This window comes from Monodelphis domestica, chromosome 3 (assembly GCF_027887165.1).
Source record: "Monodelphis domestica isolate mMonDom1 chromosome 3, mMonDom1.pri, whole genome shotgun sequence".
Lineage (NCBI taxonomy): Eukaryota > Metazoa > Chordata > Mammalia > Didelphimorphia > Didelphidae > Monodelphis > Monodelphis domestica.
In genome coordinates, this window is record NC_077229.1 from 487529788 (window position 1) to 487544053 (window position 14266).

At 41.3% G+C, this 14266-nt stretch overlaps 1 protein-coding gene across 1 annotated transcript in view; it reads left to right on the plus strand.

The window, feature by feature from the left end:
• The window catches only part of HEXB (hexosaminidase subunit beta), a 33035-nt gene extending 18769 nt beyond the window's left edge, over positions 1-14266 (plus strand). Inside the window, exons 7-14 of the mRNA XM_001368205.4 lie at positions 1644-1773; positions 3578-3758; positions 5377-5463; positions 7142-7214; positions 10193-10370; positions 12826-12916; positions 13173-13277; positions 14088-14266. Coding sequence (XP_001368242.3) covers positions 1644-1773; positions 3578-3758; positions 5377-5463; positions 7142-7214; positions 10193-10370; positions 12826-12916; positions 13173-13277; positions 14088-14136 — 894 coding nt within the window. The 3' untranslated portion in view covers positions 14137-14266. The remainder of the gene's footprint in view (positions 1-1643; positions 1774-3577; positions 3759-5376; positions 5464-7141; positions 7215-10192; positions 10371-12825; positions 12917-13172; positions 13278-14087) is intronic.

Consider the following 14266-nt stretch of genomic DNA (forward strand, 5'->3'; position numbering starts at 1 on the left):
TATCTTCTGTCTGTATTAATTCCAAGGCAGAAGAGTGGTAAGGGCTAAGCAGTGGGGGTGAAGTGACTTGTCCAGGGTCACACCTGGGAAGTGTCTGAGGCCATTTTTGAATGTAGGACTTCCTGGCTCTTAATCCACTGAGCCACACAGCTGCCCCAATTTATAGTTATTCTGTCTAAAAAACCTTAGCAGAGAATGCTTGTGAATTGGCATCTTGAATGATCCTTTTAAGAATATATATATTTGCAACTTAAAGAGTACAGCTAATTTGCATTTGTTTTCATTAGATTGAAGCTTTAGGTATTTACTGTTGGACACTTAATGGAATTTGCTTTTATTTTGAATAAATTCTGGTAAAATACAAATAAAGTAAAACGTAATTAAATTACTAACCAGGGCTGTTTTTGAAGAACAGAAATCAGCTACATACTCTTAAATAGAATAATTTACCCTCAATAGGTAATCCTTGACCATGTAATAATCACAGCTGCTTTAAGAAATAGCAAGTGATCATGCTTTGAAATGCATCATCATAAGATGCACTGTCTGTCTTAAGTAAGGAATTGCTGGGACCGAAGATGTCCCCCTAAGATATATTCCACTTCCCCCTCAAGAGGAGGGTATAGAGGTGTTCAGGAAGGTGGAACCAAAATGGCAGAGTATCAGAAAGAAATGTAGTCAGTTCCCTGCTAAATCTCCTCAAAACAGATCTAGAAAATGTACCAGTTCAACTCCTGATGGGGGAAATCCAAGCAAAAATCAAGTCATTTTTCTCCCCTGGGTTAGTCTAAAGAGACAGATGGAGAGGTCTGCACAACTGAGGATTGGGTCTAGCTAGGAGAGTCCAGCATGGTGCAACTCCAGCAGAGAGAGAGGCTGTACCACAGGACAAGACAAGGTCCCATTCTTCATTAGGGAAGAGAAGGTGAATTTTGACTGATTTTATTTTTTTCATAGAACACAAGTTAATTCTTTGGCAGTGTTCCAAATTGACCTCTAATTGGGAATTAACTTGTAGAAGTATGGTAAGGATGATCTTTACAGAATCAGGTTTTTGTATTTTTTTTAAACCTTACCTTCTTGCTTAGAATCAGCACTGTGTATTGGTCCCAAGGCAGACTCGTGGTAAGAGCTAGGCAATAGGGGGTCAAATGACTTGTCCAGGACAGCTGGGAAGTGTCTTGAGGGCAGATTTGAACCTCAGGAGCTCCCATCTCTGAGCTTGACTCTCAAATCTACTGTCCCCAAGAATTGAGTTTTAAAAGCCAGTTATTTGTGATCAATGACATTTAAATCTCTCACTTTGTTTGCTATATAGTAGAGATGAACTGGAAAGTATAACAGAACAAAAGACAATTGTTATGAATGGAAAGATATTTTAATAATACTGTGCTTGACTAAAATTTAGTGAAAAGGCAAAGATATGACTTAGATTAAATTTTTATAGCACGCTTTCATTTCTGTCAGTTTTTGTAATTACTTTAAAAAATCCCAAGTATTGTTATAGGACCATCTAGCCTGTTGAGTTACTAGAAAAAGTCAAATTATTTGTCACATTTTCCAAGTAAAAATTGAATTACTAAAAAATATTAGGACATTAGAATCAACTGTGGTTTTAACTTTAATAAATATAACTTTTACAGGGAGCCTTTTCTCATGCCCATGTTTATACCCATACTGATATCAGACATGTGCTTGACTATGCTCGATTACGAGGAATCAGAGTTATCCCAGAATTTGATTCTCCAGGCCATACAAATGCTTGGGGAAAAGGTAAGAAGTTTGTGTTTTAATGGTATCAGAGAAATTACAATTTGGACTTTTTTCAAGTTATAGCTCTCCAATTTATAATAATTTTGTTTTCCTGCCTTGGTTCAGAGGCAACACTCATTTCTGATAAGACATGGATCCTAGAAAAACCATATTTGTTCCAACTCTGTTGAAATCACCCTTATTCTTCTGTTACCTCAGATTCCCAAAGCATCACTTAGGGCACCTGCTGGATCAAACTTTCCTTCTCTTGACTTCTTGAATGGTCTACAATTTCTTAGCCATTCTCCATAGGCTCACAGAATTTTAAAATCCAACCTCTCCCCCCCAAAAATAACCTCCACTAAAACAGATCCAAAAAATGTCCATCCAATCTGTGCTTGAAGTCCTCCAGTTTGGATGAACCCACTACTTCCTGAGGCAACCCTGTCCACTTCTGGACAGCTTTAATTGACAGGAAGTTTGTCTTGACATCAAGCCAACTTACTTCCTCCTAACCATTCCTGGTTCTTTCAGTTCATTTGATAAACCTCAGTTAAGTGCCTGTTCTGTGCCAGGCACTGTGCTGGAAATCAAATGAGAAAAAGAAAAACAGGCTTCAAGAAATCTACAATCTAATGGGGAGACACAACACATAAGAGGAAACTGGAAATGGGTTGGGGGAGGTAGGAAGAGCACCAGGAGGTAACTAGGGCAGGGACCTCTCATTCTGTGGAGTTGAGACTAATGGGGCTGCATATGCATGATGGGATGAGCTGTGAAGTCCAGGGTCTGCTCTCTATAAAGGAAGGCTTTGGGTGGAGTTGACTGGAGACCTTCCAGGCAGATGGGAGAGAAGGCTATGGGAGGTGGTAGGATAGAGACTTTATCCAGAGTTGAGTCAAACAGCATATGAAGAGGTTTCTGGTGATCAGCTTCTCCTATAGAGAGGCATTTTGTTCTGTGGAATGGGGACCAAGAAGGGCTGAAAACACAAAGTATTTTAAGTTTTGCCTACTTAGGCCAAATAGAACAAGTCTGATTCCTCTTTGAACCTTATAGTGCTCCTGGTTCTCCTCTGCTCTCCTTTTACCTCTAGTACCTTTGTTTTATTGAAGAAAAAAAAAAGTTTAAACCCTTACCATCCATCTTAGAGTTACTACTGTATATTAGTTTTCCAAGGAAGAAGAGCAGTAAGGGCTAGACAATGGGGTTAAGTGACTTGACCAGGGTCCTACAGCTAGGAAATGTTTGAGGACAGATTGAACCCAAGACCTCCCTTCTCCAGGCCTTGGCTCTCTATCCACTGAGCCACCTAGCTGTTCTCTATCTCTAGTACTTTTAAATGCTCTTTATATGACATGGGCTTAAGCCTTCAGGGCAGTGGGACAATGAGGTGTGCCACATGGTGGATAGAGTGCCTGTCCAGGTGTCAGGAAGACTCATCTTCCCGAGTTCAAATCTGCCCTTAGATACTAACTTTGTGATCCTGGGCAAGTCATTTAATACTGTTGGCCTCAGTTTCCTTGGAGAAGGAAATAGAAAACTACTCCAGTATCTTGTCCAAGAAAACCCCAAATGAAAAATCAGACATGATTGAAAAATGACTGAACAACAACACTTTTAAATCCTCTTTCTATGAAGCCCCTTCACATCTTGCCCTTTCTGGTTGTGCTTCAGCTCCTTGATAGCTTTCTCAAACTGTGAGGCCTAGAACCGAACAAAATTCTCCAGAAATTGAAGCCATTAGACTTTTAGAGAAAGAATAGAACTTCTTCTTTTAGATGAAACCTTCATTAAGAGAGTCTTGATTTTTTTTTTTTTGCAGGTCAGGAAAACCTTTTGACAGCTTGTTATGCTGGATCACAGAAGACTGGTTTTTTCGGACCTGTGAATCCAATTTTGAATACAACCTATGATTTCCTATCCACATTTTTCAAAGAAGTTAGCCAAGTATTTCCAGATAACTACATCCATTTAGGAGGAGATGAAGTAGACTTCTCTTGTTGGTATGATTTCTTTAAAATGAACTTTCTTTTCCAAACTGCTATCCTTCACATAGTTATGAGAGGCTGTTATGAAATGATCATTTTTGAGTAATCTTGTTTCTGTTTGTCCTAAGCCCCTAAAGAATCTCTCTACCCCAATTCTAGAAGTTACAACTTCTAGAATATGCATTCTGATTTTGTGTGCTATAGGGCAGGTGACAAAGCAGAATCAAGATGCTAAGAAATTGGTTTTAAGCTCCTTAGGTAAAGAGACTGTGTGTGATTTTTTCTTTGTTTTAGTATCACGGGAGGCAACGAATTGTTTTTATGTTGAAATTTTGAATAAGCAATTTTCTTTTTTTTAGTATGAACAAAAGGAAAAAACAAAAGTTTTTAAAAATCAAGGGGAAAAGGGATTATCTTTTTGAGATTCATTAATTTAAAAGTTTATTTTAGAGTATGTATCAAATTTAACAAACTGGTTAATAGAATTTTTTTTTTTATTTCAAAAATTGTTCCTTGGTTGCAAAAATCATTTTATTTCCCTCGCTCCCCTCCCTCACCCCTCCCATAGCCGATGTGTGGTTTGACTGGGTATCTTGTGTTCTTGATCAGAACCTCTTTCCATGTTGGTACTTGCAATAGGATGTTCATTTGGAGTCTTATTTCCCCATTCATATCCCCTTCGACTCATGTCATTAAGTAGTAGTTTTTCTTTAGTGTTTTTACTCCCACAGTTTTTCCTCTGGATGTGGATAGTGTTTTTTCTCCTGTACCCCTCTAGGTTGTTCAGGATCACTGCATTGCCACTAATGGAGAAGTCTGTGACATTCGATTGTGCCACAGTGTATCAGTCTCTGTGTACAATGTTTTCCTGGTTCTGCTCCTCTCATTCTGCATCACTTCCTGGAGGTTGTTTCAGTCTCCATGGAATTCCTTCACTGTATTATTCCTTTGAGCACAATAGTATTCCCTCACCAACATATACTGCAATTTGTTCAGCCATTCCCCAATTGAAGGGCATCCCCTCATTTTCCAATTTTTGGCCACCACAAAGAGCGCAGCTATGAATATTCTTGTACAAGTCTTTTTCCTTATTATCTCTTTGGGGTACAAACCCAGCAGTGCTATGGCTGGATCAAAGGGCAGACAGTCTTTTATTGCCCTTGGGCATAGTTCCAAATTGCCTTCCAGAAAGGTTGGATCAATTCACAGCTCCACCAGCAATGAATTAATAGAACTTGTTTTGTTGTCTGCTTCCAAACTTTTCTCTCCTGTATATTTTCTTATTATTAATTAGATTTTTGTTGTTGAATCTGAAGATTATAGAGTTATATCAGTGAAACAAATAAAAGTTTTGTGAGGTTTTTTGTTTTTGTTTTTTTTTTAAATTTTGCAATCACTTTGGATTTGTGGAGGAAGAGGGGAGTCATCTTCAAGGAACTAAAAACATTCTTTGCATTGAAAATCTGCAATAACTGCCCAAGAAAAGTTTTAGGGCAATTTTAGTACAACTTTTTCTTTCTTTCTTTTTTTTTTATACAGTTTTAAATCTTTACAGATATCAAAAGAAGCAGTTATGATGGGTATTTGTGAATGTATTTGCAGTGTTTTATATTAACCTTTTTTTTTTTTAAAGGAAATCAAACCCAGATGTGACAAAATTCATGGAAGAACAAGGCTTTGGTCAATCATATGAGAAACTTGAATCTTACTATATTCAGAAGTAAGTTATCTGAAATTCTCTTTCTTGATTTCAACAGTACATTTTGTAAAATTCTTGGTTGGTACCTAATGCTTCGAGAGTGCCGGTTGTGTTCATTAGTCTTACTCCATGTTAGAACATTTATTTATTGCTGGATGACGAGAAAATCTGAGGTTGGTGAATTTCAAAGTTGAAAAGATCTCTCCAAGATCTCATTCACTCTTGTGACTTTACTTATTCCTTCAAAGCAGCTTACCTAAGTCCAGAAAGACCTATTACCCCAAGCTGACTACTGTGTGAAGAATTTTTCAAGATTAGTTAAAAAGGTAAAGGTAAAAATTTGAGCCCCCAGTCCAGCGCAGTCTCTCCCCTTTTTTGCTACTGCACCTTAGGGAGGCATGAAGGGAAGACAGAAGCTGCTAAGAATCATGTGGTTCCTAGATTATCTATGAATATTCATTCAATTTTTGGTAGTATGTGTAGGCTTCAAGGAGTACCTAAATCATATCTTTTTTTTTCTTCAAAATCCTCTCATTTTATTTTTTTTCTTTAATAATGTTTTATTATTTATTTTTTTTAACATTTTGAATTCCAAATTCTCCCCCTCGCTGAGATAGTGAACAATTTGATCCTGGTAATACCAGTGTTTTCATACAAAACATATCCATATTCGTCATGTTGTGGAAGGAGACACTTTAAAAAAACCATGAAGAGTAAATAAAGTGGAAAATGACATGTTTCAATCTGCATCCAAACTCATTAGTTCTTTCTGGAGGTAGATTGCATTTTTTCATCATGAGTCCTTTGTCTTGGATCATTGAGTAACTGAGTCATTCACAGTTGATCATCCTACTGAATCATATTCTTATTGAAATACTGCTACAAGGCAGGACTGCACACGTATGACCTATATCAACTTGCTTGCCTTCTTGAGGAAGGGAAAGAATTTGGAGCTCAACATTTTTTTTTAAACTTTTAAACATTATTTTATTTGGTCCATTTCAAACATGATTCATTGGAAACTTAAGGAAACTTTTCCTCCGCCCCTCCCACCACCCCTCGAGCTCAACATTTTTTTTTAATGAATGCTGAAGGGCAACTGGGAGCCAGGCCTGGAGACAAGAGGTCCTGGGTTCAAATCAGGACTCAGATGCTTCCGGTGTAATTATATGTATTTATATGTATATGTATAATGTATATGAGGAAGTCTCCAGGTGTAACAATTTTTTGTGCCATTGGACCCAGGCTTCCAACGCCGAGAGAGTGGGACTGTCTCTCTGCATCGATTTTTCCACTTAAATCTCCTTCACGCACAAGTATCTTTGATCGTCATTCTTGGCTTCCGAGAGGCTACTACTATAATGTAGATGTATAAATGACTACAAAGGAACCATCACATTTCAATGCAACCATCTAATTTAAGAGTGATTACAGAGGCAAAAATCTATCCCCTCTGGAACCTGAGTAGATGCATGTAGTAAGGTAAAAGAGCAAAGCCAAATAGAGATTTGGGGGCCAGCGCCCCTTATTTTGAAGGGCATCATGGACGACGTGATGATGAGTTCATGGCAGACACTGAGGGCATATTAAGGTGGGGTCTCCACCAGGTGAACCTCGGACCAGAGTGAGAAAGGGATTCTTTTAAAAATTATTTATGTGTATAAATTAAGTTTTTAATTTTAATTTTTTTAAACATCAGACTCGTAGACATTGTTTCATCTACAAACAAAGGAAACCTGGTCTGGCAAGAAGTTTTTGACAACAAAGTAAAGGTAAGACCCACATATTAAAAGTCATTTTCATTGACAGCTTCTCTATTAATGAGGTGTGTATTTAGTATGTGCTGTTAAGAAACTGTGAGAGTGGATAGACAGCTGGCCTCCAAGGGATGCGGGCTTGGATTTTACCTCTTAATGCTGGCTCTTCGGTGACTGTCACATAACCTTCTCAGGGCCCTCAAGTCATTGCTTTTCTGCGTGGTAGAGAAGGTACCAATCCACAGTGGGAAATTAGTCCCTCACAGGGAGCTCCCTACACCAAAGAAATAGTAGTCTTCCTCCTACCCTAATCAGTGTGTCCATTGTGATGGACTGAAGGAAGTCATGATAGTATTCATGTCACTAAACTTTTAAAAATTTAATTTAACTTGGCCTGAGAGACTTCCCAGCTGGGTGACCCTGGGCAAGTCACTTCACCCCCATTGCCTAGCCCTTACCACTCTTCTGTACTGATTCGAAGACGGAAGGTCAGGGGTTAAATTTTTTTTAAAGTTTTTTGGTACATTTTAAGTCCCAAGCTGTCTTCCTGCCTCTCCACTCCACAGTAGAAAAGCATGCCATTTTGGATGGGTGGGTGGGTGGGTGTACTTCTGTTTATCAGTTCTTTCTCTGGAGGTAGATGACATCTTCCTTCATAGACCTTTTCTAGTTGATTTGAATATTCTTAATACTCAGAATTGCTTAGTTATTCACTATTATTCTTCAAAAAATATTGTTGTTATATATATAACTGCAGTTTTTTATTAAGCATAAGCAGGCAGCTAGGTGGTACAGTGGATAGTGCCGGGTAAAACCTGAGTTCAAATTTAGCCTCAGATACTTCTTAGATTTGTGACCCTGAGCAAGTCACTTAATCCTTTTGGTCTCAGTTTTCTCATCTGTAAAATGAATAAGAGAAGGGAATAGCAAGTGTCTTTGGCAAGAAAACTCCACATGGAGTCATGAAGAGTCAGCCGTGTCTGAAACAACTGAACAACAAACAACTGTAACCAGAGAGGCAGCATGGTCCAGTGGCTAGAGTCATCCTCAAAGCCAAGAACCCCTGGGTTAGAATGCTGCCTCTGTGGGTCTGAAAAAGTCATTTAAGGGGGCAGCTGGGTAGCTCAGTGAATTGAGAGCCAGGCCTAGAGATGGGAGGTCCTGGGTTCAAATCTGGCCTTGGACATGTCCCAGCTGTGTGACCCTGGGCAAGTCACTTAACCACCATTGCCTAGCCCTTACTGCTCTTCTGCCTTGGAGCTAATACACAGAACTGATTCCAAGACAGAAGGTAAGGGTTTAAAAAAAAAGTCATTTAAGCTCTTAGAGCTGGGGGCAAGTCTCTAAGACTCTGAGTTGCAAAGAAAGGGCCCACGTGCCCTGCCAAGGAAGTTTTCCCCACCTGGAAACTAGCAATGAAATGAGAAAGACAGAGATGCTGACTTTATTAACAAAGCTCTGCGAATACAAAGATGAACAGCACAGAAGCTTACAATCCAAGAACGGGGATAAGTGTATGGTTTGTGCAGCAAGCGATGAGGGCAAAAGGGAAGGGGCCAGACAAAGTACTGTAGGAACTCTGTATGACTTGCAGTGGGGGGCATTCCTAAACTGGACCTGAAAGGGTAAAGATGAAGAGGGAGTGTTTCAGGTGAGAGGGACAGTCTGAGCAAATGCCCAGAAGTGGGCAAGGGCAGGATGAGATCCCAGAACACATGCGTGGGAAGAGAGTAGAATCATGTCAAACGTTATTTTGCTCTTGTGCAAGAGTGGACACTCCATTGCTTGGTGCTTGACTGAAATAAGACTAAAGGCAAGAAGCAGAGTGTAAAGGATCTCAAAATGCCAGGATGAGGAACCTGTATTTTATCTGTGGGTCGTCATCAAGTTGACAGTGGAGTGATGATGGTTTTTGCTTACAGCCACTCTAGTAAGGCATCGAGGGGTTGCATTAGCAGGTTCCATTTCCTGTCCCTCTCTCTGTTGGTTGACCAAGTCGAAATAGGCAGTATCTAGCTCCTTTTTTTTTTTCTGCTCTGGTGGGGGACTTAGGGAGGAAGAAGATGCAGCGAAAGGGCAAATACTCGATTTCCTCATTGCAGAGAAAATTTAGAGCCTTTTTCTTGATTTTATATTTCCTAATGAGGAAATGTTTCTTTTAAAGTTGCCCGTTTAAACTTAATTTCTTTAAACCTGTGCCTTTTAGCAGGGACCAAGGACATCAGTTTTCTTTAGTGCTCCTCCACCAGAGGCCATTGGCTTTTGATGTCTTCAGTCCCCACAGGAAGTTAGTGGTAGGACTGGGGAATGGGAACCCAACCCTGAATCCTTTATGCCCATGTCAAGCACAGATATTATCAGTCTTTTATGCTGATTCCTTTCTTTCTTTCCTTTTTTTTTAAAATAAACCCTTATCTTCTGACTTAAAGTTGATACAAGACAGAAGAGTGGTAAGGACTTTGCATTTGAGGTGAAAAGTGACTTGCCCAGGGTCACAGAGGTAGGAAGTGTCTGAAGCCAGATTTGAATCCAGGTCCTCTAGACTCCAGGCCCGAGGCTTTATCCCCTGGGGCACCTGAGCTACCTCTTGATGCTGATTTCTTAAAGTAGGAAAGTGGATGCTGACTTTGGGGGTGACGGCAGGGACTGTGTTTTGTTTTGTTTTTTGGTCTTTGTATATTCTGAGCTAAGCATAGTTCAGGGAACATAGTAGGTGCTTGATTAATGCTAGTTGATTGGTTGATGAGAGTAATTTTATCTGTGTGTGTCTGTGAGCACGCATGTATGTACACACACACACACACACACAGAATCCCAAAAGTCTTAGTGCAGTTTTAAGCTTTTACAGCTTTGTAAAAAAGCTTAACTGCAGTCAGATTTCCTGTATTTTAAGGAAAACAAGCCTATTAGTGTTTGAATTTTTGGCTACTGCCAGTGATTTTTAATTCTTTTGTATTTACTTGCGTCGTTGATGAATGCTGTCATCTTTCTAGCTTAATCCACAAACCACTATTGTTGAAGTGTGGAAAGGTTCCTATTATGAAAAAGAGCTGTCCGATGTTACAGCAGCTGGGTTTGCAACAGTCCTTTTATCCCCTTGGTACCTGGACTATATCAGCTATGGACAAGACTGGCGGAGATACTATTATGTGGAGCCCCTTCAGTTTAGTGGTAAGTCTGTACGAGATGCTTTAAAAAATGTATTTTACTACTCATTCTACTTCTCTATTTTATTGACATAACTCGTTATTTTCCGTTATAACAGATGATGATTTACTTTTGAGCATTTTCTTTTAAGACACAAGAAGTAGAAAACAGTTTAGCAGTCATCATTTAGACCTCTGCCTCTCTCAACATCTGGCGCCTCTCCTCCTGTGGCCACACACAAAGTTGCCAAAGCACTCGACCTAAAACATGGATCATGGCACACGGTAACCCAGCAGTCTTCAATGGCTCCCTGGGCCTCCAGCGTAAAACAATCCTCAACCTTGTATTTTTAAAGCCCTTCACAATCTGACTCCCGGCCACCTTTCTGGTCTTCACGTACTCTGGTTCCAAATAGGTCTTCCATCTGCTCCCTGGATAAGACAGGCCCTCTCCCTTTGCAGCATTTATCTAAGCTCCCAAAAGGCTCAGGTGCTGATAAAGCTGGTCTCGGTAAAAATTTAATTAGTCTCTAGTAATAGAAATATTATATTTTATGAGGTTTATTAAAGATTATTGGAAATCAAGGAATAAAGAAAATACAAAATAAGAAAACTATGTGCCATGGGCGGATTATCCCATGTAAAGCTTACTTACTACATCTTGCCAAGCAGAGTGAGCAAAAGCATAGAGGAGAGAGAGGTAGGCATTATGGCCAGTTAAATACTCATTGTGATCTCACCCAGTTGGAAACAGGTGAGATTACAGGGAATTATGGGAAATACCAAGGACTTCTGGGGATTGAAGTCTAGGGTTCAAATCTCCATTTTACATCTCCTTCCAGAAACCGCTGCGCTACGTGGTGCAGTGGATAGAGCACCAGGCTTGGAGGAGGGAAGACCCAAGTTCAAATTGGACTTCAGATATTTCCTAGCTGTGTGTCTGTGGGCAAGTTACTGAGCCCATTTACCAGAGTTGGGAGGCTACGATGCCTGGCGTTAGCCGTTATTATTACCTTTTTCCCAGTGGTAGAGTAAAAGCCTGATTGCAAGAACTAGTTTTTGTCTTTGAATCCCAGCACCTCGTACGGAGCAGGTGCTTAATAAATACTCGTTGAAGTTTTACATTTTAGGCCTTAACAGGAAAAAATCATAAATCTGCTTGATTTAGAATTACAGATTAACAAAGTGATTTTTCAAAGGGGCTGGAAAAATGGATTTCTACAGCTTGTCCACTGGCACTGACTGTCACCTTCATTGGCCCTCGGTATTTTGGACGTGCCCAAATGAGCCAGTGCTCATTAAAAGCCTGCCTTTCCTCCATTGCTTCTAGTGTTTTGTACACTGCTTTCTTTTTCTTTTTGCCTTCCACTTAGAATTAATAGTGTGTATTGGTTCCAAAACAGAAGAGTGGTAAGAGGTAGGCAGTGGGGGTTAAGTGACTCGTCAAGGCTCACACAGCTAGTTAGTGTCTGAGGTCACATTAGAACCCAGAACCTTCCATCATCTCCAGGCCTGGCTCTCCAGCCACGAGCCACCCAGCTGCCTCCCATCCTAGACTTGACCCCGTGGAACGTGATCATTATTTACAAAGAAAATAGCTTCTCGTGCAGTTCTTCTAAGTTACACGAGCTGTGCGTGTTGGGTCACATTCCCCTCCCAGCTCCTGCTCCCTTGGGCTGTCGAGAGCTAGGCTGGCCAGGGGTCTGCACTACTCTGGTAGGCCGTGGGAAGGGGAGCAGGGAAGCGGCCTAGGTCGGGAACGGAGCAGCCCAAGCTTCTCTGATCAGCGGCGGGATTGGGCTGTGAGTGGCCGATGCCCTTCCAGCCTGGGCCAGTCTCCACACAGAAGCCTGACTGCCACCGCCTGCTTGCAGGAAGGGCTGTGGCATCCTGCTAGGGAGTCGGACCATGTGGGCCTGCGCCCTTTCTGAGGCGCTGGGGGACCCCGACGAGTCACTTCCTCCCTCCGTCCCTGTGAAATAGGGTGGCCCGAGCGCCTGCGCCACAGGCTTGTCAGGATCCAAAGAAATCGCGTAGAAAAGTGCTGTGCCGGGGCAGCCAGGTGGCCTGCACATGGGAGGTTTGGGGTGCAAATGGGACCTCGGGACTCCCCAACCACTTAACCCCAATTGCCCAGCACAAAGACTAAAGGCGGGTTTGGTTCTTATTCACACCGCAGGCACCCTACAAACGTCAGGTATTCCTCGTGCCATGGATGTGAGCCCTCCCCCAAGCAGACCACCAGGGTGCCCGCGCCTGCACCGAGCCAGACACTAATCCTCTTGGTTAAGATTGGATTCGTGCCTTTTCCTCCATGCAGACAAGACGCAAACGAAAACCCCATAAAAAGCGTCTGTTTACTCTGTTCAAATTCTCTCTCCTCCTCCGACAGTGAAAGCAGAGCAGATCAAATACCGGCCCCAAGCTGGCGCTCTGCTGGGAGTTCAGGCCGTCTTACAACTTGTGTCCTGTCATTTCAGGGACTTCCACTCAGAAAGAACTCGTCCTCGGAGGAACAGCTGCCCTGTGGGGGGAGTACGTAGATGCCACGAACCTCATGCCCAGACTCTGGTACGGTGTCGCTTCAGTGCCCTTGCTAAGTGCTTCACTGTGACAAGCCCAGGAGTCAGGCCTGCTCCAGACACTTCTGGCGGGGCGACCCTTGGCAAGCCTGGCCCTTGCCCTTCCATCCTAGCGCTGCTACTAAGATAGCAATGTGAGGATGAGGAGGGAGGCTTGTCTAGGCCTGCACTGCCTCTGCGTTACCGATTATTCCAAAGCTTCGAGTGACTGATTGGGGGGGGCGGGGGGGGGGTGTACATTGCAGGCCTCGAGCTAGTGCTGTAGGTGAGCGGCTTTGGAGCAGCAAACACGTCAGAGATGAGAACGACGCTTACAACAGACTGACTGAACATCGCTGCCGTATGGTCAGGTAGGCCTCTGGGGTTACCCGATTGGGATGCTCAAGTTGGGTGGGAGAGAGGGAGACAATTGACGCTTGAAGGACAAATGAAGGACGCTTCAAAGGTTGGGGTTTTAATTTAAAGGAGTTGTTTTCCATTACTGAAAAGAACCCAGAACATTAAAATACAAATCGCCTTTTTTGCTTTTAAGACCAGTTAGTATAGATTAAATGTCTAAAATATTGTAGTGCATTATTGCATCATTCATAAGCAAGGAGGAAGAGAGAATCCATCTGATTTTTAAGCAGTTTTTATTTTAAGGTTGTTGTTAATATAATTTTTGAGTCAGAAGACCTGGGTTCAAATCCCACTGCTCATGCTTACTCCTTGTATGACCTTGGTCAAGTCACTTAACTTTTTGCACTTCAGTTTCATCTGGAAAATTGGGGAGCTGGACTCAGTAACCTCTAGAGATCCTTTCTGTCTCTAAATCTATGATCTGAAATCACTCAACTTCCCTGGGTTTCAATTTCCTTAGCCATCAAGTAAGGGAGTTATACTGGATGGCCTGAGATCCCTTTTAGCTCCAGATTTTTAATTAAACAATCTCATGACCAGTTCTTCAAGAATTTTGGGTTAATACTAAAATAATTGCCTTTTCCCTTTTTCTTTTTTTCCCTAATGCCTTTTATGCAGTGACAACTAAAACTTCTGCTAAAGAAAATCATCCAGGGCATAAGCTATTCTCTAGGAACAGCCTCAATTGGCAGATTTTATATTTCTAAAAAATAATCTTTTAGAGGTTTCCTTCTTTTATGCTTTTCTCTTTTTTTTAATAGACGTGGAATACCAGCAGAACCTCTTTATGTCGGATATTGCGAACTGTGAAGTGCCCAAAAGGAACAAAATAGAAAACAAACCTTCATAGCTTATATTTGCACTTTGATCAACTTAATTAGCAATATGTAAATTAAAATTTGAACTATGAATTTTTGCAAATAAAATCTTTGGTAAAATA